The sequence below is a fragment of the Serinus canaria genome, chromosome 1A (genome assembly GCF_022539315.1).
Source record: "Serinus canaria isolate serCan28SL12 chromosome 1A, serCan2020, whole genome shotgun sequence".
NCBI classification, from domain to species: Eukaryota; Metazoa; Chordata; class Aves; order Passeriformes; family Fringillidae; genus Serinus; species Serinus canaria.
This window is the reverse complement of record NC_066314.1, coordinates 69,524,828-69,546,872: the sequence shown is the minus strand read 5'-3', so window position 1 is coordinate 69,546,872 and position 22,045 is coordinate 69,524,828. Positions and strand designations below refer to the sequence as shown.

The following is a 22,045-nucleotide window of genomic DNA, read 5'->3' as shown; positions in this document are numbered from 1 at the left end:
AAATTGTGTATCTCTCAGCCATTTTATGAACTTGTGTTCTTTAAAACCAATATCCACTTTTAGGGAAGTTTTTTGCTCTTTTAAAAAAGAACTAACTTTAAAATTGCCTTTTGTGGATGGACAGTTCTGAACTCTGAAGCTTTTCTAGGTGACAACAGCAAAATAAAGCAGAGTTTATTTTGAGTCAGTTCTTCCAAGTAACTCCAATGAGACAGAGCTCCTCTGCTGCCTCCCCCAGCTCCATCTTCCTCAGCCATTCCCCCACGCTGCTCATAGGGGCAGAATTTGGTTTCTGTGGCAAATGGAGCCTCTAAAACTGCAATATTTTGATTTTTTAGACATATGGTTAAGGCTGAGGGTTCAGTCACTCTGATCTATCTCTTCTCTGAGACCTGCCCTTGTTAATAAACTGGGTTTAAAAGATGAACTTTATATTCTAGCCTGGTTGTCTTCACTAAGGAAAAAAAAACCTGCTATAATTTGTTTGATTCTCTGTTGATCAAGAAGGTGACACTTCAGTGTATTGCCTCCACATGTTTCATTAAGAGTTCTGGTGTCAAAAATAATAGGGATAAACAAGCAGCAGAGCTAAACCAACTGTTCTCAGACTCAAGGTTTAAAACATAAATTAATTTTAAATGATCATTTTCCATACCAAAAGGCCCGAGGACTGGAGGAAGAACATACCTTAAAAATAACATTGATGTTTCCACTTGGAGCCTTTGCATTGATGAAGGAGATTTTTAAGGGAAAGGCATTGGATGTAAAATAAGAACATGACTGCAGGGGAAAGAAAGATGAGACAGAACAACAACAGTGTCACATAAACAAAGCACCAGGCCAATACAATACCTCTGAAAGATTCCAGCTTTAAACACTGCTCAGTAGCAGAGGCAGCAAAAATAAATAATTTTTGATATTATTGACTGTTTCATTGGGTCTGAAAAACAAGAAATTCTTGTCCCCAGACAATCTGCTTCACTTAAGTATCAGGCCATATGAACAGATAATATTTTATGTGCTAATTGTTTTTTCATTTGCACCCAGACCTGTCAACAATAAGCTTGGCTGGAACTGGGAGGATGAATTAGATAAGACTGATCTAATGAGTTCTAAACCAATGAAAAGCCTTTGAGCCCATTGTTTTCTGAAAAAAACCCAGCCCTACCCAATCAGACATGGAAAAAAAGGACCTGCCAGTTTCTTTGATTACCTCACTCTGGCTGAGGATATAGGAAATTTTGAAAATCATGCTCTGTTTTATGTGGAATTTATCTTAATTAAGCACCAACTCTGACTTTCATGCTCTACAGCTCCTTCCACCTGAAGATCTCAAAAGGCTTCAAAAAACATTAATGAGCCAAGCACTGCAAATCCTGTGAGAGTTTGGGGTGGAATTATTACCCTCATTAAAAACATCCAAAGAAAGGTGGGGAAACCCCTCAAAACCAGCTAGAGACAATGGTAATTAATGGTTTCTGGAAATAATGAGCACCATAGAGGAGCTGCTGCTGTCCTTACAGGGTGCAGTGTAAGGGAGGCTCAATGGGAGCTCCACCAGACACAGCTGTCTGCAGCTTTTCATCTGAGCATCTCAAAGCATGGCACCAGCATGCAAATATTGTCTCAGGCACAGCAGACCTCTGGGATGGGCCAGAGCCATTATCAGAAATGAAATTCTGATCCCCCACCACTGAAATGATTCCATTTCAGTCAGAATTTTGCCAATTGAAACGTCCCAGTGAGTGCTTGAAAGGTTCCTGTGGGATGATGTGACTCTGATGGGGCTGTGAGCAGGGCTTGCCACTGGTAAAATCAATAGATGACACCAAAATGAATTAAATTTAGGTAATTATAAGCACTTAAAAGTTCTAATTTGCATGATTATACTGATGTACAGTCCAATCAAGAAATGACATGTATTTATAGAAAGATAATGGCCTATAATGATATAAGAAAAATGAAAAAAACCCCCAAAACCAAAAAAACCCTCTTCAGATATTAGATTTAAACATTTTTGTAGCTGTCCAGCCAAGCTGGTGCAGTATAAATAGCATGACTTTATGGTGAGATACCTTTCCATTAGTCATTATTTCCAAAAGCCTGGAAGCAGGGAGCAGCAGCAGGCTTCAAATCCTTCTGACTTGTATCACACACAATTTGCCCAAGCCTGTGGGGTGCTGGAAGACCTCAGCTCTCAGCCAGATCAAGGCTTAATAGCAATTACTTGGAGAAACACAGGTCAGAGAGAATTGAAGGGATCAGCACCTCTTAGAATCAGGTCTGCTATGGATAATGAGCCAGAGAACAAAAATAGAGCACAAATTGCTGTAATTAGGCAGGTATAACTGGTAATATATATGGCTGTTCAGGTTTTTCTTTCTCTTCATGCTGGATACATTTTCCTTCTCCAGAGATGAGCCAGCTAACTCCTGGCTTTATGTTGTTTATGAAAATATTTCTGAACAATGAATGACTGAATCTTAGTCCTGCAGTCAAAGTCAAGTCCCACTGAAGAGCATTGCTGTTTCCTTTATCCTTAAGTCATGTTTAATAGGGGTCGCAGATACAGATAAGCCAGTCTGAATATTCACCATTTTAGCAATTCTCAGAAAAAAGACAGCTCAGCAAACAGCTGGCTCCAGATTTTTTGCTGCTCCCATACCTGAAATGGAAGAGTCTTGGATGGGAAAAACACCAGGGGCTGCGTGGTGGGTATTGCCAGCCAGGGGCTCTGTACAAATCACAAACAGGACAGGACTGCTGGGAACGTGCCCTGAGCTGGTTGATTTTCCAGCATCACTCTCATTCCATGGTTATGACAATGGGAAGGTGCCAGCAGCTCACATCCCAGGCAGCAGACCAAGAACTCAATGTTACAACTCACTTTATAAGTTTTCTGACCAATCACACAAAGCAAAGCACACTGACAGTAGTTCCATCCAAGCACTGTAAGCACAGGTACCTTTGGTTTAATAATGCTTATTTCAAATACAACACCTGCTTGTGAGCCTTCAAACACAACACACAGAGATCCATTATTAAGCTGGAACTCCCTAATATCTCTCTAGATAAACTTTTCTGCAGCTCAGAGAGTCATTCTAGACAAGCATTAATACACAGACCATTGTTCTATTTGTCCTTACTTTTCTACTGTTGGAATCCAGGACATTCCTCTGGCTGCCCTGGAGGACTCCAGACCCTGGCAGGGGCTCAGAGACCTTGGCACAGAGTCAAAACCACCTGTGCCTTTGATTTTAACCCATGGAAGCAATTCCCAACCTTGTGTGAAGATGTGCAAGCCACAAGAGTTTGAATAGAATAATAGTGAATTTATCACAGGGTGAAAAAGTAGAATTTTAGGGTTTTAGAATGAGGGTTCAGGAAGCAAGATGAGGGATTTAGGTGTGTCATGTCCTTCCTCCTGTATCTTCTTAGCCTCCATCTTCTGCTGCAATGGTGGCACTTTTGGATTAGTTCAGAGTAGAGACAACCCATCCAACATAGGTGACAGATGTTAAAAAAATTATTGTAAATAAAGTTCACATAGTTTTTATTATCAAAAGATAACAGCACCCTGAGGGTGGTCAGCATACCACACATTGACCTGCTGAACAGACCTCAGCAGATAGAAAAAATGTTTTAGATAAAAAAAAATATACAACCTTAAAAGGAGAACTGACACATCTCATCTTCTTCAGTCTCAAGACTAGGAAAAACCAAGCTTTCTAACACCTTGAGGTCATCTCAACACCAGGGACCTCATCATTCTACTTCTTACATGATTTTTCTGCTGACCAATCTCATGGCTACTGCTTAGCTCTAATCAAAGCTCTGCTGTCTTTGAGGCCTGCCTTCTGCAGCTTTCCCAAAACCCTCTGATTTTATGGATTCCCACAGTGGGAACCAGGTCCCAGCTCCCAGGTGTCAATGCCAATGGCAGGGCAGCTGAGCTGGGGATGGGCTGCTCAGAGGTGAAATCTCTGCTTGCTGTGACACCCTGTCACCTCTGCCTCTGCAAAGGTTTGAAGGAGATTAGGCTGGCTGTGAATCAACCAGATGATTTATTCTCCACATCACTATGATCATTTCCATGCAGGCATCCTCTCCTCCCCTCTAAAGACCAAAATTGAAGGTGCAGTGGATCCCACTTACATCTGCCTCTATGCAGATCAACTAGATGATTTATTCTCCACATCATTATGATCATTTCCATGCAGGCATCCTCTCCTTCTCCCCTCTAAAGACCAAACTTGAAGGTGCAGTGGATCCCACTTACATCTGCCTCTATGCAGATCAACTAGATGATTTATTCTCCACATCATACGACATTCCACAGGCATCCTCTCCTTCTCCCCTCTAAAGACCAAACTTGAAGGTGCAGTGGATCCCACTTACATCTGCCTCTATGCAGATCAACTAGATGATTTATTCTCCACATCATTATGATCATTTCCATGCAGGCATCCTCTCCTTCTCCCCTCTAAAGACCAAACTTGAAGGTGCAATGGATCCCACTTACATCTGCCTCTATGCCTTGCACAACAAGCGCGGGGTTCAGGGGCAGCCGGCAGAGCTTCACCTCCTGGAAGAACTGCTGCAGTCTGCTGAGCTCCACCTTCAACACCTCCTGCAGCACAGGAACCAGTATGGCAGCATGAAAGGACAAAAATGCAGCTCTTTATTTATTTCTTTTTAAATATTTTTTCCTACTGTTTTTCTGTACTTTAAACAAACAATGACATTTTCCAGAGCTGGCAGCATCCATGTGACCTTACAACAGCTAATGAGGTCACACTGGGGTATTAAAAATAAGAGCTGTAATTTTACTCCACATTGATACTTTTTCTATTGAAAAAGTATCAATGTGGAGTAAAATTACAGCTCTATCAATTTTACATTGATGCTTTTTTTTTCTGCCTAGATGTGCTACCACTCATACCAGCCCCATAGGTTCAGATGGGAAGAGTCTGTTTCCAACAGCATGGAGTGACAGGACAAGGGAGAATGGTTTCAAATTGAAGGTTTAGATTGGATGTCAGAAAAAAATCTCTACCTGTGAAACCAGGCTGGATGGGGCCACCTGGTCTGGTGGAAGGTGTCCCTGCCCATAGCAGGAGGGTTGGGACTGGATGATTTTTAAGGTTCCTTCCAGCCCAAACCATTCTGTGATTCTATGATTCAGCACCCTTCAACAGGCTCAATTAGCCTGGTATTGCTCTGCTGTATCTCATGGGATTTTTTGCCTTTCCTAAGATCTTCCCAATTTGTTGCTTGTTGCCTCAACACTGTGATCTCCCTTGCCTAATTCTGTTAACTGCAAGGTTTGGGAGCTCCTCAGTACCATAGTAACTGCAGCCTTGAGATTAATCTCTAAAATCTGAATTATGCATTAGTAATGTATAATGTATTACTACTGTTTCTTCTTCTTTGCATGGATTTTCCTTCTGCAAATATTTTTGTCTTTTTACTTCCATGTTTGCTTTGCTGCTCTCAGTAGCAGCACTGAGAGTTTTCTGAGAAAACCTTTGAATCCTTAACAAGGCAGAAAGATTCATGATCTCATTCATGATAACCAGCAGTGGCAAGTAGATTTTTATTTGGCTTTCTGCTCTGCCTTGCTGAGATTTCAACAAGAAGAAGTTTTGCACACCAGGAAAACAGCAGCTCTCCTGGAAAATTAACAGTTCTGAGCTGGGAATGTACCTATGCAATATAAAAGCTGCATCCACTGGAGAAGACAACTGCAATTTTGTCAGGGAGGCACCTCTGCAGATGTGGGTTCAGTGCTCGTTGCTGAGAGCCACATTTGAGATAGCAGCTACATCCCACTCTGGTTGTCTTTGCTAAGCAAGGAGGATATGCCCAGCCAGCCAAGAACAACTCTTAGTAAAGCTTCCAAGAAATGCTGCAGCGCTACAGGAGTCAAATATTTTGGGATGAGGTGCTAAATGTGAGCATTCCTCACAGTGATAATGATAATCAGCCTTGTTGCCATTATTTCTGGCCACCTCCAGGTCCATTTGAGAAGCCACTGATGAAGGGATTTAAATGTCTTAAAAGATCTGCAGACCTCAGTAACAGTGATGAGAGCTGTCCCATTAAATATCTCTGTGTTACCTTTTCTCAGAGCTGAAAAATATTTATAAATTTTAGTTAAGTCTTTGGTTTATTTATGTAAAGGCTATTAAAAGAAAGAGGTGTTACTTTAGAGAAAATAAAATTCCCTACAGAAACTTGGATGGAAGGGGAAGTATTTTTTAACAAACCTTTCTTTTTGGATCACTGGCAGCTTTCACTTTTGTGGCAATGTCTTCCAGAATTCTGATGAGTTTTTCTTCCTTAGAAAAGTCATTGTTCAGGGTCCTTCCAGCACAGAACTGGAGAGCAGCCAGAAGTTTCTTATACCACATTCTGAAATGAACTTCATTCTGAGCATTCTTCAGCAGCCTGAAGGAAGGAGGGGAAAAAAAAAAATTGGGTCTCAAAAAAATGAATTTTATTATTTATCAGTTCTAGCAGGGACAAGAAACTCCAGACTAATCTACATTTGGTCACTTTGGGCAGCAGAGAATGAAACAAAATGTTATTGCTTCTAGGCAATGAGACTCAAGTTCCATTTGATAATAATGAGATTCCAAATGTGTTGAAAGAACAGAAAACTGTCATTTCTTATTGTCATACATAGTGCAATGCCTGTATTGCTTTTTATTTCTGCAAGAAAAGTTAACAAAGTGAAAAGAAGTTGCAGTTTTGAAGGCCAGTGTTAAATATATATTCCTAAATTATTTTTTTTCTCCTGCCAGTTCATTTATACAAGCAAGAGCATCTTTCAGGAGGTGCATTTAAAGACTGTTTTAGTCTCAGATGTACCATCAATTCTAGAAACTTTCAGTATTTTAAGCTGAGGAGACATTTCTGAAATTGGCTAGACTGCTAAAAAGAATGAAATGAGCCCATTTTATTCCCTTCTTTATTGGCAATTGCTGTCTAAAGCAAAACTCAGCTTTTAGTTCTTCTGAAGCCTGCAAAAGCTTTGGAACTGGAGTTACTGCCAGCATAAAATCAGAAATAAAGCCAAAACCATACTCTTTTTAATAATTATCACCATGAAGTCTTCTCTAAATACACATTTATTTGGGTCAGGAAGGCTGGGGTGTTTAGAGGGGTTTTTTTAGTTAATCAAATTGATCACTGGGAGATCTTTTCCTTATGCAGGCCAGAGGTTCTGTACATGTTTGATTTATTTTTCTAAGTGCAGATGGAATCAGCAGCCCTGTGCTGTTGTTAACATCCTGGGACTTCCCTCTGCCTGGAGGACTGGGGAACTGCTCTTTGCTTTTGTGTGAACTCTCCCCCTCACAGCTTCACCCCGAGAACATCTCAGCCCTTCAATTCCTGAATCTGAATGCAGCTTCCCCACCTAAAAAACACTGACACTTTTCACAGGACAGAAATCAGAGAAGCTCTTGAATTTCAAGGCACATCACTCAAATGAATATGGGACATCTGAATATGTCACATCACAAAAACCAAAAAAGCATTCGAAGCACTGATATTTAAGAGTGAAAAACAATAATTCCTATAGACACCTAACTCCTTCAAATATATATATATAGACATATAATAATCATATATAAGGCATTACAGTATTGCTATAATCTGATATATAGTTATATAATATAATATGATATATGTGACTTATAATAATCATATATAGGGCATTACAGTATTGCTATAATCTGATACATATAATGAATATAATCTATAATATGATATATATGACCTAATAATAATCATATATAAGGCATTACAATATTGCTAGAATCTGATTTATATATATAATATATATTATGATATATATGATATATAATAATATATAGGGCAATTCAATATTGCTATAATCTAATATATATAAAATATATAATCTATAGTATGACATATATGACATATAATAATAATAATCACATATAAGGCATTACAGTATTGATATAATTTGATATATATAATATATATAATCTAAAATATGTTATATTACATATAATAATAATAATCATATATAAGGCATTACAGTATTGATATATTCTAAAATATATATAATATATATAATCTACAATATGATATATATGACATATAATAATAATCACATATAAGGCATTACAGTATTGCTATAATCTGATATATATATAAATAAAATCTATAATATGATATATATGCTATATCATAATAATCACATATAAGGCATTACAGTATTGCTATAATCTGATATATATATATATATATATATATATATATATATATATATATAATAATATATATAAAATCTATAATATGATATATATGCCATATAATAATAATCCCATATAAGGCATTGCAGTATTGCTATGGCAGGAAATGCCTCTTTTGGTGATGAGGGACCTTTTATGAAGCAATGATTTTTTCAGGTCCTCTTTTCCTCTATAATTCAAGGCAGAACAATATCACCTACTGGATATTGTTCTGGATTTCAGAAACCAGCAGTTGATATTTTTTCCAGTTACACAAAACCTCTGAACATCTGAGGGTTTGAAAATCCTTAAAGAAGGAGTGGTGTTTCTATCAGAAATGCCTAGACATGAAAGTGAAGCAATATGAGAAGTTTATTATCAACACTCTCTGGAGAAGTCTGAAATTACTTTTTTTTTCACTGTAGAGTAGTAGAAACAAATAATTCCATTTTAGATTTGAAGGAAATTCAAGTTGTCACTGCAGTGCCAGGTGGAAGGCAAACCTGGGCACAGAGGCTGCTGTGTTCTTACCCTGAACCTTTCCCAAATTGAGGAACTCTGCACACGTGGCAGTGGATAAACAAATTCCTTCCTAATTCCATCAAAGTCCAAGATTCCACAGGATGGGATTCACCTGCCTCATGTCAATAGCTCATGCCAATTTAGATATTCTAGGAAATCCACTTCCTCTAGCTGCTGCCTTGGAAGGGCATGAGTCCCCTGGAGGCAACATCTCATGTGTGCCACTGCCATGCCGATGTCTCAGATTCCCTGTGCTGTCTAAAATAACCTGTTTAGGGCACTCTGCATGGCCTTTTAGCTCAGCTGTAGGCAAGCAAGACTAAAATAAAAACACAGACCTTCTCAACAGCAAGTCAGGAAGAGGCTTGGTGATTATCCTTTAAATAAAGGATTGATGATTATCCTTTAAATAAAAGCACCATTGGTACAATCCAAATTGTCACGTGGACAGGAATTTTAGCCTACCCAAGCAAAGCCCAGCTCAGTCTCAGTGCAGCCAAACAGTGCAATTGAATTTTTTCACTTCTGTCTTGCAAATACAAATGCACCTAAACTGTCACTGTGATATCTGTTCTGAAATGCTCTGCAGAGCCTTGTCTGCACTAAGGCTTGCACTGGAATCAGCTCCTGAGTATCTAAATCAGATTCCTTCACCTACTCCATTTTCAGTAACACATGTTTAGGGGATCCATAAAGGCTACCTCTCCATGTTTGAGATGTCCTTTAATCCCCTCAGATACAGTGAACATTAAACCAGCTTTTATTTCCCTAAAATGAAAGGCTTAGGATTTCACCCACAGCAAGCAAAATAGCAAAACCAAAGCAGTTCACTATTTTAAACAGAGCTACTCCCTGCATAATACAGATCAATGTGTTGATTACTCCTGTGGCTGAGTGTATACAGAAAATAAATATAGACACATATAACAATTTCTTTTTCCTTCCTGAGAAGGGAGTATGGGCCAGGTTCAGAGAGTTTATGCACAAGGTGTACATCAGGACAGAGGGTGTATGGGCAGGTGTGCTCCTAAAAACCTGCAGATCTCTCTTTGCAAAATGATCTCTACTTACTGGCTCTGACTTCCACATTCATTCTATAAAAGTGGCCCCAAAGAGGAGGCACAGGACACTTTGAATGTGATGATTCATTGTAGGCTTTCCTGAAGTGTTTCTCCAACAAATGAACAAATAGGTTGTTGCAGTTCTGTCCTCCCTTGCTGGCACACACAGCTTCACCCTGCCATGGTGAGAACCCAGCAGAGAGGGGAAAATCTGCAGCTTCTCCAGTTGTGAGATGGAGAAGAACTCAAGACTAATGAAAATTTCAAGTTAGAATAGGATGCCTAGTTGTGACAGAGGAAGACAAAACTGGGATGGTTTAAAACACAAGGCTGCCAGTAAAGAAGCATGTGAAGTTGTTTTTTCCTGATAATTTTCAGAGGATTCTTCAAGACAGAACTCAGTACAAAAGCCTGGCTTTATACCAGGCCTAGATGGAGCATCTTGCTCCTAACAACAGAGAGGCTTCCTTGCTCTTCAGGTTTTGTGATTTGGGACAAACACCCTCGTTCTCAGCAAGGCCTGATGAGCTCAGACACCATCCCCAGGTCACTTTTGTGAAATAGTTCAGAAGGAAGTTGACCTGAAATCTGGAAATGGAGTAAATCAGGTACAGGGGTGCCTTGAAAGATGCCTCTGCTTTCTGCAATCAGCTCCTCCTCTCTGCACACACCTGCTCCATGCCTGCAAGGTGCTCCAGCCCCATTTCCTGGCACTCACAGCTGCAGGGGTGTGTCTGTGCTCCCTGCACCTAGAAATGCAAGAGGGCTGGGGGATTTTTGCCACAGGGAAGAAAGAAAGGTGGAATTGAGTCAGGCTGCTGTGTCAGAGAAGAAAAACCAGGGCTAAACCTAGCAGATATAGAGAAAAGGGTAATTAAGGGGGAAAAAACATAAGGAGATTGGATGGAAAGAAGGGTCTTGGTGGAAAAACAGGTGAGCTGGCCTCACTCTGCCTCTGTGCTGCTGCAAGAGAAGCTGACACAGTCTGCTCCCTGAGCAGGATTTGGCAGACAAATGAAGGAGTGAGGTGGCTCAGACAATTGTGCTGCTTGAACATCTGTTCCTTGTCTCCTCAGACAGGGGAGCAGGGTGAGCTGGAGAGCGATGCCCGACAGGACAGCTGAGCTCACAGGTAGCCTGTCAAACCACTGGTACCAGAAAAAACCTCAACCCCACGAAGAAAAGGCCAGGATTTGCAGAATCTTACTGCAGGTTAGCCCTTACCTCTTACAAAAGAGCAGGGCAGTCTGACTGGGTTATTTGGACATAATATCAGGAGAGGAAACCCAGTTAATTTGTTTCCAAGTGCATTTCTGGGATTTATCACACAAAAGTGGTGCCTACCAGCACACACTCTGCAAAAAGTTGTTTGAATTCAGAGGCACACAAGGTGCCTTGGGGATGTAAGGTGAGGGCTGAGGTACCTTCTGTTGTTGGTCCATCTGTGGAATGCTTTGTTCAGAAGGTACATTTCATGTTTGTTTTCTGTTCTGCTAAGCTGGAGGCAGGACAGATCACAGAAGAAGAAAACAATGGTACAAGACTGCTGCTCATTATGGCAATAATTGCTTTAAAATTATTCTCTGCAGCCCCTCATATCAAAGATTAGCCCACAAAACCACTTCTCTACCATGTACAGCTTCTAAGTCTGAGGTTTCCATCTGTCTCCGTGTCCTTAGACATCCTGCAGAACTCCTATTCTGTCCTTTGTGCTTTGTTGTGTCATGGAGCTGGGGCACGTGCCTGAAGCTTTTAACTGTTTTCATTTTCCACTCCTTGAAGAAAACATTTTTCCTGTTTGCATTTTTAAACAGGAGAACAAGGAACAGGGCTGGCCTGCCTGTAGGACTTCACTCAGCTCCTGAAGCCTCAGTGCAAACTCCCCAGAGGCACACGGATGAGAGAGATGACAGAAATGTACAGCTGAAGATTAAGAGCTCCATCTACCCTGTGACAGATCATGAGGATGAGTGGGCAACTGCTACTATTCATTAATTACTGAGGTGCAAGTAAAACCTCTCTTTGGTTTTTTTTATCTCCCCAGTAGAACACTGGACAACCAGTCCCATACTTTAATTAATTACTCAACTGCAAAACCTCTCTGCTCTTTTATCTCCCCAGTAGCGCACTGGACAACCAGTCCCAAACTCTAGAAAGGTGTGATCTATGTGCTACAAATCAAAGAAAAGGAAACAGAAACACAGAAACAGCAGCAGCATTGTGGGTAGAGCTATTGGGGCATAAAAAATTAACAGACATAAAAACAAGCTAACAGGTGAGAAGCACAAAATAAATAGCTGTCATGTTAAGAACAATACAATTTCTGCAGGGGGAAAATGGGGAGCAAAGTCAATTAGGCAGAAGTTACTGTACAAGAAGGATGGAAGAGAAATTGCAATTCTCCCAAGAGACTGGAGTACTGAGCATTCTCCACAGATTTACAGAAACACAGAGCAAGGACATCAACCTGACAGGAAGGATGAAGACTGAACTTCCTTTTGCTCTCCCTTTTTTTGACCAAGAACAAAGCCAGCAGGAAGGGAGAGGCACCAAAGGCAAAGCTGTGCTTCATCTGCTGACCTTTCATCTTTATTTCTAGTCTAGAACAAGAAGAGAATGAAAGTTTATGTTTCTTGAGTAGACTGAGTGAAGTGTGGTGCATTTTCTATGAATATTTCAGAGAGTTTCTGTTTCTCTGAATCTTTGTCACCAATAAGTCCCCAAGATGAAGAAACAGCAGCTGTTCAGTTGCTTGAAGCACCTGTCCCCTTTTGGCTCTTCAGTCCTCTCACACGAGAAACCTGCAGCCAGTTCCACATGCTGCTTCTCAAAAAACAGAGCTGCTTTTATAGACTCACTTTTCAAAGCATTACCCTTGAACAGAAAATAACTCTGCTTAAAGTGCAGTTTTGTTTTAACAAACCACGTGATTAATTTGCTTTTGCTTTTCTGATTTTTTTAGAGCACAGAAAGAAGTCGACCACGTTGATCTCCCTTTGACAGCAAAATATTCTTGCAGACGTGGAAAGCATGGGGGTTAGGCTTGAGAAACACAACATTGCCATTATTTTCTAACTTCCTTAAGTTCTTTATGAACACCACAATACCATCTGCATTCAGACAAATCACTTGATTCAGTAGATTCAATCAAGGCAGCTCCTCCCACTCCCACTGAACGCCTGAACTGTGGAATGCATGTCCTGCTGACTCACAAAAAATTACCAGAGCAGTGAAAACAAAGGCCATGCTCTGCTATGCAGGGAAGGTGCCAAACCCTGCTGAGGTTCCCTGGCAGAAAAATGTTTTGTTTGATATGTAATATAGCTAGCTGCACACACTTTGCATTAGGAAAATGAATCCCACATACAAACCAACCTTGTCTGGAGGAGAAAGAGCTTGAGAGTGAAACAGAAATGAAATGAACCTTGAAAGTGAACTGTATCAAGAATTAATTGAAAGTATAATGTAGAAAGCACAGCTATCACTAGCAGAGATAGAAGATAGAACTGCTTGGTCTAAGGTTTAGGCAAGAAACAATCACCCCCAAAAGGTCTTCTCCAATTTGTTGAATGGAAATTCTAACATCAGTGTAAGTGCTACAAGAATCATCCAGTAAAAAGCAGTGCTAACAGTGTCTGTCTCTTTCTGCTCCAGCTGGAAAAAAAATTAAAATTAAAATTAAAAAACTGTTAGCAAAGTGTATCTTTTTCTAGTCTGCTCCTCTTCATTGGGTAGGATCTGAAAGCAGAAATTTATTAACACAACATGGCAAACAAAAAACAACAAACCTCCAGCAGAACACCAACACACCAAAATTGAGTGGTGGTTTGTGTACAGCAGTACTGACCTTAGATAACTTCAGAATCTCTGAGTAGGGTCCACCAAAGATGCCACCCCAATAAAACATCAATCCAAAGCTACAGAAATGAAAATCCCTCACCCCAAAGTCTCATTAAATACTGAGGGTGACTTAAGCTCAGACTTGCAACTGTTGGTCTGATTGGTTTTGAATATATTAATATTCATAGTATATTATGAATAAAGAAGTACCAAAAAGAAGTACCACCACTCCCTCTTTAAAGACAGTCATTAAATCTCCTCTCCAAAAACTGCAGTTGGAAATAAGAAAAAAATAATAACTTTTTAACAAGGCATTGCATTTAATATCTTCATGGACATTATCAATTGGGAAGTATTATTTTCCATTCAATGAGAAACTTGGCATTCAAGTTTGGCATGAACTTTGAAAAGTCTGGTTCCATTTTTGCCAGGGCCTTCTTCACATGACTGAGTGTGTCCCTGCTTGTGCTTTTTCCAAAATTGCAGATTTTCTCCTCAGAACAAATGACGTATTGTTGTCAGAATTTCATGCAGTATCTCACACCAGCATCAGCAAAGCCTGAAATTGTCCAACAATCTGTCACTGCGAGAGTTCAGAGTAAATTCATGCGGAGGAACTGAAATGCACCATTCATTCCAGGCATAACAGGAATTGTTGTGTTCTTCCCAGTGGGGAGCTGCACTGGGAGTGAGCAGGGAATGGGATTAGATGGGATAATCACCACTAAAATAAGCAGACCCAATGGCTTTATTGGGATGCTGTCCAATATTCCAGCAATTAATTGAATACAGGAGGTGACTAAGCTACTCTTCTTTCAAACTACATAAATAAAATGCAAAATTAATTCAGATGAAGCAGTCCATGAGAGCCAATGGACTTGCAAAGCTTTGTACTGTTTCTGAATTTGGGCCACAGTTATCACAGCAATACACTGAGGAGAAACTGAAAATGTTTTTTCTTCAACTGCCTATTGTTTGGGTAGTTTATGTCTATCAAAATGGCTTTGGAGAGCATCTGTGGTTCCCATTAGCTTCACAGCTGAACAAAAAAAAAAAATCCCTCATGACACTATAAAACACAATGTAAGACACAGAACTAATTCTGAACAGCTCTGCACGCTTTGGGCAATCCAAATGTACACAAAAATGCAGAATTAAATGAGTTACACCACAGTACTTTGGTAACTTTGTTGGTTTTCCTTCTTTAGTTGTACTGGTTTTATCTGGGGTAGATCTTATTTTCTTCCCAGTAGCTGGTATGAGGCTGTGTTTTGGATTTGTGCTGGAAACAGCTGATAATTCAGTTCTAGTTATTGCTGAGCAGTGTTTGAAGAGCCAAGGCCTTTTCTGCTCCTCAGCCCAACCCACAGGTGAGTGGGCTGGGGGTGCACAAAGAGTTGGAAAGCCAGGACAGCTGACCCCAAGTGACCAAGGGATGTACCAGACCATATGGATCATGCTCAGCAAACAAAGATGGGGAAATATCATAATCATATTTTCTGAAAAATCCCTTTGCCCAGGATTTTGCTCCTGGGAAGCTGAGAAGCCTCAGAGAAAAATGAGAACAGTAATTATCTGATTTGCTTCTCTTGTGTTGTGCTGCTTTAGAATGTGGTTGGAGATTGTTTACCCACAGGTGATTGTTTCATTGGTTTCACGTGAATTGTTTTGACTAAATGGCCAATCAGGGCCAGGCTGTGTCAGGACTCTGGAAGGAGTCAGGAGTTTTCATTATTATCTTTTTAACCTTCTCTAAGTATCCTTTCTGTATTCTTTAGTATAGTTTAGTGGCCTTCTTTAATATAATACAGTATCTTAAAATAATAAATTAGCCTTCTGGGAACATGGAACATTCCTTCCTCCACCTGGGAAACCCCAAAAATACAACAGGGAAGAAGGAGGAAGGGGGAAAATTTGGGGTGATGGTGTTTGTCTTCCCAAGCCACCAATGTGAGGCTTTGGAAGAGTCATTGAACACCTGCCTGCTCATGGGTTGTGATGAATGAATTCCTTGTTCCATGCTGTTCCTGTGCAACAGCTTTTGCTTTTCCTGTTCAAATGTCTCTATCTCAGTGCAGGGATTTCATCACTTTCCTTATTCTCTGCCCCATCTCACTGCAGGTAACAGTGGCTGTGTGGGGCTTGCTTGCCAGCTGGGGTTACACCATGACATTAATATACTAACACAGAAATAGCTTCAGGGAGAAAACTGAAATTGTCTTTCTACAAGGTCATTAAGGCTGCTCATAACAGGAACAGTTCCAGATTTTATTCATATATTCTGAGCCAGATCTTTACTTTATAATCCTAGAGTTTTCAGATTATTTTTTTTAATGACTCTGGGCACAGGAAAGGCAGAGTTTGGTTTAGGGGGTGTGGGAAAATAGGATAAGACACGGACATTGTTTTTCAAATATTATGACATTTAAAAGGACTTCTTCTGCAAAGCTATTAATTTTCCTATTTGCTCTGAATTCAGTTACAAGAATTTGCTTTGTTGAACAATGTCTACATTCAAAGCTGCTCTCTTTCAAGTGGAGTCTCAGATTTTTAGAGAAAAGGTGCTCAGATGTCAACAGCAGCAGAAGGATGTCTGAGATTTGATATATTTCAAACACATGGGGAGTTAATGTTTCTTTTCAGGCACCATCCCTTCTACCTCTCTGGAAGAGCCTGTCTGTAGATCTAGAGTGTTTTAAGCACAGGCAGCAAGAAGTGATTCCACATTATTTCCTGACATGTCTGTCTTCTGGATCTTTGCTTTCATCACTGCTGTAAGCTAGCAGACCAGCTCATCTTATTTTCCTAATATCTATCAAAGGGAACTTTATTCAAATCAGTGCCTAACAGGAGCAGGGAGCAAACATGAGCCCCAGCAGGTGCTGCTCTGAGTGTTTCAGCAATGCTGGTAGCTCAGTGGGATGACAAGACCTCTCCTATCTGACAGAACATGATTTCTGCAAGATGCTGAGCCTCCTTTTGTGACAATTTGCTATGTGGCAGCTCAGTGCTGCACAGCAACAAAGGATGCAGGATCAGACTGTGGGATCACAGGGCTCTGTGCCTCTACCTGGGTGACTTTGTCAATAGAATCACCAGAGACAACTCTCAGAGTGGCATCATGATGGCATGTAGTCCCTTAGGCTCCAAAAATAACTAATTTGTTTTCAGGGAATAGGAGAGATAAAATCAGAGTTTTCAGTGGGGCAGTCAGTATTTAGAGTCCAAATCACACTTTTTCATCTTTTCGTGGTTCTGACTCCCTTAAGGGAGAAATCTCTTCACAATGCAGCTCTCCTTATGCATAAGGCTACTCTGCAATCTTTTTCAAATAAGATGATAGCTACCAGGTTTTAATTTAATTAAAAGAGAAGTGACCATGAAAGATGGTGACAGGAAGAAGAACAAGCATCTACATGGTAAAAAAGAATATTTTATCTTCATACCTCTTCTAGGCTGGTTTTATTTGTTCCTCCCTGGTTTTATTTATCTTCCTTTTTTCTTGGCCTCTATTAATTTTTTGCTCCATGTTATCCATAGCAATAGCATCTCTTGCAGAGGGAGGAGAGCAGGGCAGAGATGGAAATAGCTTTAGATTTCTCCTTTTTAAATACTGGTCTGGTCCTGATTTTCCTTCCATTTCATTGCTTTATTGCCCCCAAATATTGGCTTTGTAAATAGAGAAGTGGGAATTTGAAGTTAAGCTCGCGTACCAAGGAAAGCTTGCTGTAAGATATTAGTAAGAGAAAAGCTTTCTTTTTTGAATGGCCCCAGGGTATTTTCCTAGTCGACAGCTGGCCTAGTTACCATGGAAAACAGAAGAGCTGGAGGGCAGGCACAGTAGGAAAAGGAGGCAGAGGCTTACATGAAATTGGGTTGGCTTGCTTTGCAGAGGCTTCATGAAATTAATCTCACTTCAGACACCTTGTTGCTCTTCCTTTGCTGGGAGTCGACACTCAGTTTCATCTAGGTTTAAAAGTCCATCTCAGCTCTGCTGAGACATGTTCAGCTCTGAGACCAGATCTGAATAAACTTTAGAATAAAGTAAAATCCCTTTTAATGAACCCCTAAGCAAGATGTTGCTTTTTAAGCTTTTACCAAGGAAATCTCACATCAGCCTCTTCAGATCAAACTGAATTTTAACCTTGGGGTTAAAATCCATAGATTTTCATGTCAGAAGAATTTAAGGCAGATATAAGAATGAAAATCCATCCTGAATTTTACTTGATGGGTAACCTTGGCAAAATTATTTTATTTCTCTGCACTTCTATTTTCTTTATCAAAAGAGGAGAGATTTATTTCTCATAGGCTCTCCGCAGAATGCTGTGTTTGTTTCTAAGCTGCTCTTATGCCAGAGGTAAATGCCATGGCAAATAAGTCTCTTTAATAACATTGCCACCTCCTTCCCAAGTGGGAACCCATCTCACCAGCATCTTTCAATCATATGGGAGAAAATAACAGCCCCAGGCAGATTTTTTTTTCTCATAAGAAAACAGAATTAAGATTCAGTTGTTGTGATAAAAAGCCCAGGTGTGGCTCCAAGACTCACAATCACATTTGTGGAAGTATTATTGCAGCAAGCAGATGTCACATTTCCATATGTCCTGAGTCAGGTAAAGAGTGGAGCAAGCTCTCCAGGGGCAGTCACAGCATTGGCAGAATAAATTTAGATCAGCCAGCTGACACAGGATGCTCCTGGGACTTTGAAGCTCCCTGGCTCTGCTCTTGGCATCTTCCTCACCCTGAGTGCTGTCCTTGTGCTCAGTCCTTGTGAGGATGCAGCAGGACTGAGATGCAGAGCTCCCCTCTTTCCTCTCCTCTCCTGCCACATCCATGCTCTGTGAATGCCCCTCAATCAGCCACACTTCATCAAGATGGGTTTTCTGCTGACAGACCAAAAATCTGGGCATGCCAGAAATGAAATATGGGTAAATGCCATGTTTTCCTGCCAGCAATACACATGGGGTGGCAGCCATGGGAGAGCCAGGCAAATTATTGTTTAAATCACCTTTAAATTGCTGCTCTGAAAACTCCTAATAACAAAGCTGGGCAACAGCTGATGACAGCACATGTCAGCTTTGAATTGATGCAAAAAAGACTTAAAATGGGGCATCCTTTGAATGAGGCTCCATTTCCATGACCAAGCCATGTCCCTCTGAGTGACACTCACAACAAGGCACTGACAGGTCAGCAATATTTGCCACTGTGGCCACTTTGAGAAACTTCCCTATCCACAAATGGGATCTGAGGGCTGTGTGAGCCACTCAAAAATGACAAGTTTATTAAATTAAAGGGCTTCTCCTGATAGAAACCATCACTCCCAATGAATGACATTGTGGAGCAGGTTTGGAAGAACAAATACTGACTTTTAATACCACACTCAAGAAAGGAAATGCTCCAGAAATGTCGAAATCTTGTTGACTGTGTGACCTTCTCCATGCCCAGTGCTCACAGGATAATGGTTCCAAATGGCAGAGCCTTTTTCCCAGACAGAGCCCCACTTCCCCTGCTGAGGTACAAACAAGGCCTTCCTTCAGTTAAAAATGTAAAATGTGTTACAACACCCACGATGAGGGAGGGCTCTTTCAGTTAATCCAAGCCAGTGAATTTGACTGTGGAAATCCCTGTTCAGCCCTTTCTTCATTAGCCAAGATGGCAGCTGCCACACTGCAGCTAATGAGCCTGATTAATATCAATTCAGTAAATTAAGGTTTTTTTCCAGACATCAGATAATTCTGTACTAATCCAGACATTTATACCGATTTAATATCAGCTGACATAACATAATTTCTCATTTAACACTAATTGAAAACTACTGGTTTCTTATTCTAAAGAGCATTTGCTGTCACTTGTAACTTATGGCTTTTTATAAAGCTGTCTTTCAGATATCATCATTGAATGTTATGTTTTCTGCCTTCCTGCAGAAACTTTATATGCAAGCATGTGACTGGTGATGTGGACAGAATGCAATAATCAGGTAATTTCTCTTAAAGGTATTAATTTTAACTATTTTTCTTCATATTTTCCGTTATATATTTGTAAAAGGACTGACTGAAACAAATGACAGAACTCCTAAATGAAACAAATGAAAGAACAAAAGAAAAAACTCTCCATTTAAGCAGTGTTGAACTCAGCCTCTCTAGGTTTGTTTTTTTTTTTTTCTTTTTAATTAGTTTGGGTTTGTTCAGCTTGCTGTCAGGCTTGGTTTCTGAAGAAAATCACATCCCTACTTCTGTGCCAACTGCTGTGATTGTAATGTAAAAACCCCTGTCCTGTGGGTTTCACCAGGACACTGTCTCAGCTGAGCACCACCTGTGTGGAACCCTACAGAAAGGTATTGGTCAAAGCCCCCAGCAGGAGATGGCACCTCCTACAGAACTGCTTATTTGGAGAACACTCAACATTCTCAATCCTCCCAAAGTGTTGGACTGAGCCCTTTTCTGACCCAGAGATGGGGCAACTGAGAGCCATTTGACAATCTTTTATTCTATTTCAGTCTCATGGGAAGGGTGAGACAGTACAGCTGTTATAATTCAGGCCATCACAATCAGAAACTATTTCTTAATTACAATACATTATAAGAGTTTCTTTGTTTATCAACTCTTGCCACACCATGCTGTAAATGCCTGAAACCCAATCATATAAAATTACCCCTTATGAGTCCCACCACACTGCATCTTTCACAGTTCTATTTCTCCAAAGTATCCAGTCTTATTTGCAAAACCATCCTTTGAAACTCGTTTCTATTTCCATTTCTCACCAATATCTCTCCTATTCCATGGCATTTCTAAGTCAGCACCTCTTATCTCAAAGTTTACATATACAGATACATTCTATGTAAATTGTCAGGCTGTGAAAATTCCCTACAAATCCACTTCCCACAGGTAAGAACACCCTCACTAAGGAGCGTCCTGCTGGCTCCAGGATTGAAGGGATCAGGAAATAAGAAAAGACAGTCCCAGGGCTCCTTTGCAATGCACAGAACTCGGTCACTGATGTCAGCAGGGACCTCTGCATGTCCCTGGTCTGGCCTCTGCTCTAATCAGAGCTAGCTCTGATATTGGATGGGTTGCTCAGAGGGGCTGCCCTCGGTGGGAGAGCACCTGGGATGGCAGAGGGAACAGCGGCACAACTTGACCTGTGATGATGATGATGATGATGGGTGCCCAGAACAAGAGGAGCTTCAAAAGACATGAGCCAGTGGCAGGCAGGCCTGTCATCTGGCCAGGAACACAAACAGGAGTGCCAGGAGCTGCTTTTCTAAGTTCTGTCACTCTTCTGTTCCAAGTGTCACTCTGCTCTGTCCCATCAACCATGGAAACTGGAGGGCAGTTTCTGGCAAGCACTGCAAGCCAGGGCCCAGCTGTCACAGAAACAGCAAATATTTCAAAATTCCTGTGATATGGATTGATTTTAGGGTAGGAACAAAGAATCCACATTACTCTTTACACTGACTGGACCATGTCTGGCAGAACCACCCATGTGTACCAAACAGGAGATTGGGGGTTTGCCCATGGCACTGCCTGGACAAAATTCTCTTATGAATTTGCAGTGCACAGCATGTGAGGGCTCCATGCTCTGAAGGAGCAGCTGAATATTCACTCTTTGGCTCCTAGCCCTTCAGGTTCTCAGGGAAGTTATGTCAGACAAAGCTCAGTCAGCCTCAGGACTTGTGGGAAGCAATCAAGCAGGAGTCTCCAGGGGCTTTTCCAAAAGGAGACTTGGTGTCTGTCTGTTTTGTGGAATCAGTAACTTAGAGACTGAGACAGAAGCACAGAGGTTTCATTTCCAGGCAAAAGGGTCTTTAAGGGAACATACAGCAATGGAGCAATCAAAATTACACTCAACAGGAAGGGTAGAGTAGCACAGGTTATGCTTGGGAATAATGATTTTTGATGGAACTCATTCTAGATCTCCCAGTTCTCTTGGGAAGTCACCTGAATCTAAACTGAACTGCTGGTAAAAATTATCATTAGAACACAGCAGATCAATGCCATTTACAGTAGTGCTGATGTCTGCTCTCCTCTTGCTTTTCTGCATCCTTCCTCCTATAAAAATATTTAGCTTGCTACCCTTTATTCCCTCAGTGATTACTCTCTGCTCCTTTGCTTATTTTAATTTTATTTATAAAGCCTATTTTGTGTTGCTTCAATCAGTGCCACACTTTGCTGCAAACACTGGGAACATTGTGGGAATCCCCTCTTTTCCCAAACCAGGGAACACTGCTCAGGCTTCTGCTCCTGGGAGGAAATCTGGGATCTTGAAGCAGAATAGGCAGAGGTGTTTCCAGAGCAGGTGGAGGGAATTCCCAGCTTCAAGCCTTCCCACTGCCAGAATCCTGCTACTTTGCACATT

General features: G+C 40.7%; 1 protein-coding gene across 2 annotated transcripts in view; it reads right to left on the bottom strand.

Moving 5' to 3' along the window:
• The window catches only part of PIK3C2G (phosphatidylinositol-4-phosphate 3-kinase catalytic subunit type 2 gamma), a 206,320-nt gene that overhangs the window by 77,641 nt on the left and 106,634 nt on the right, over positions 1–22,045 (bottom strand). For both annotated transcript variants that reach the window (XM_018919832.3, XM_030238643.2), the window contains 3 exons: positions 6,270–6,450; positions 4,523–4,630; positions 688–780 (listed from right to left, as the gene is read on the bottom strand). In XM_018919832.3, the coding sequence (XP_018775377.2) occupies positions 688–780; positions 4,523–4,630; positions 6,270–6,450 (382 nt within the window). The remainder of the gene's footprint in view (positions 1–687; positions 781–4,522; positions 4,631–6,269; positions 6,451–22,045) is intronic.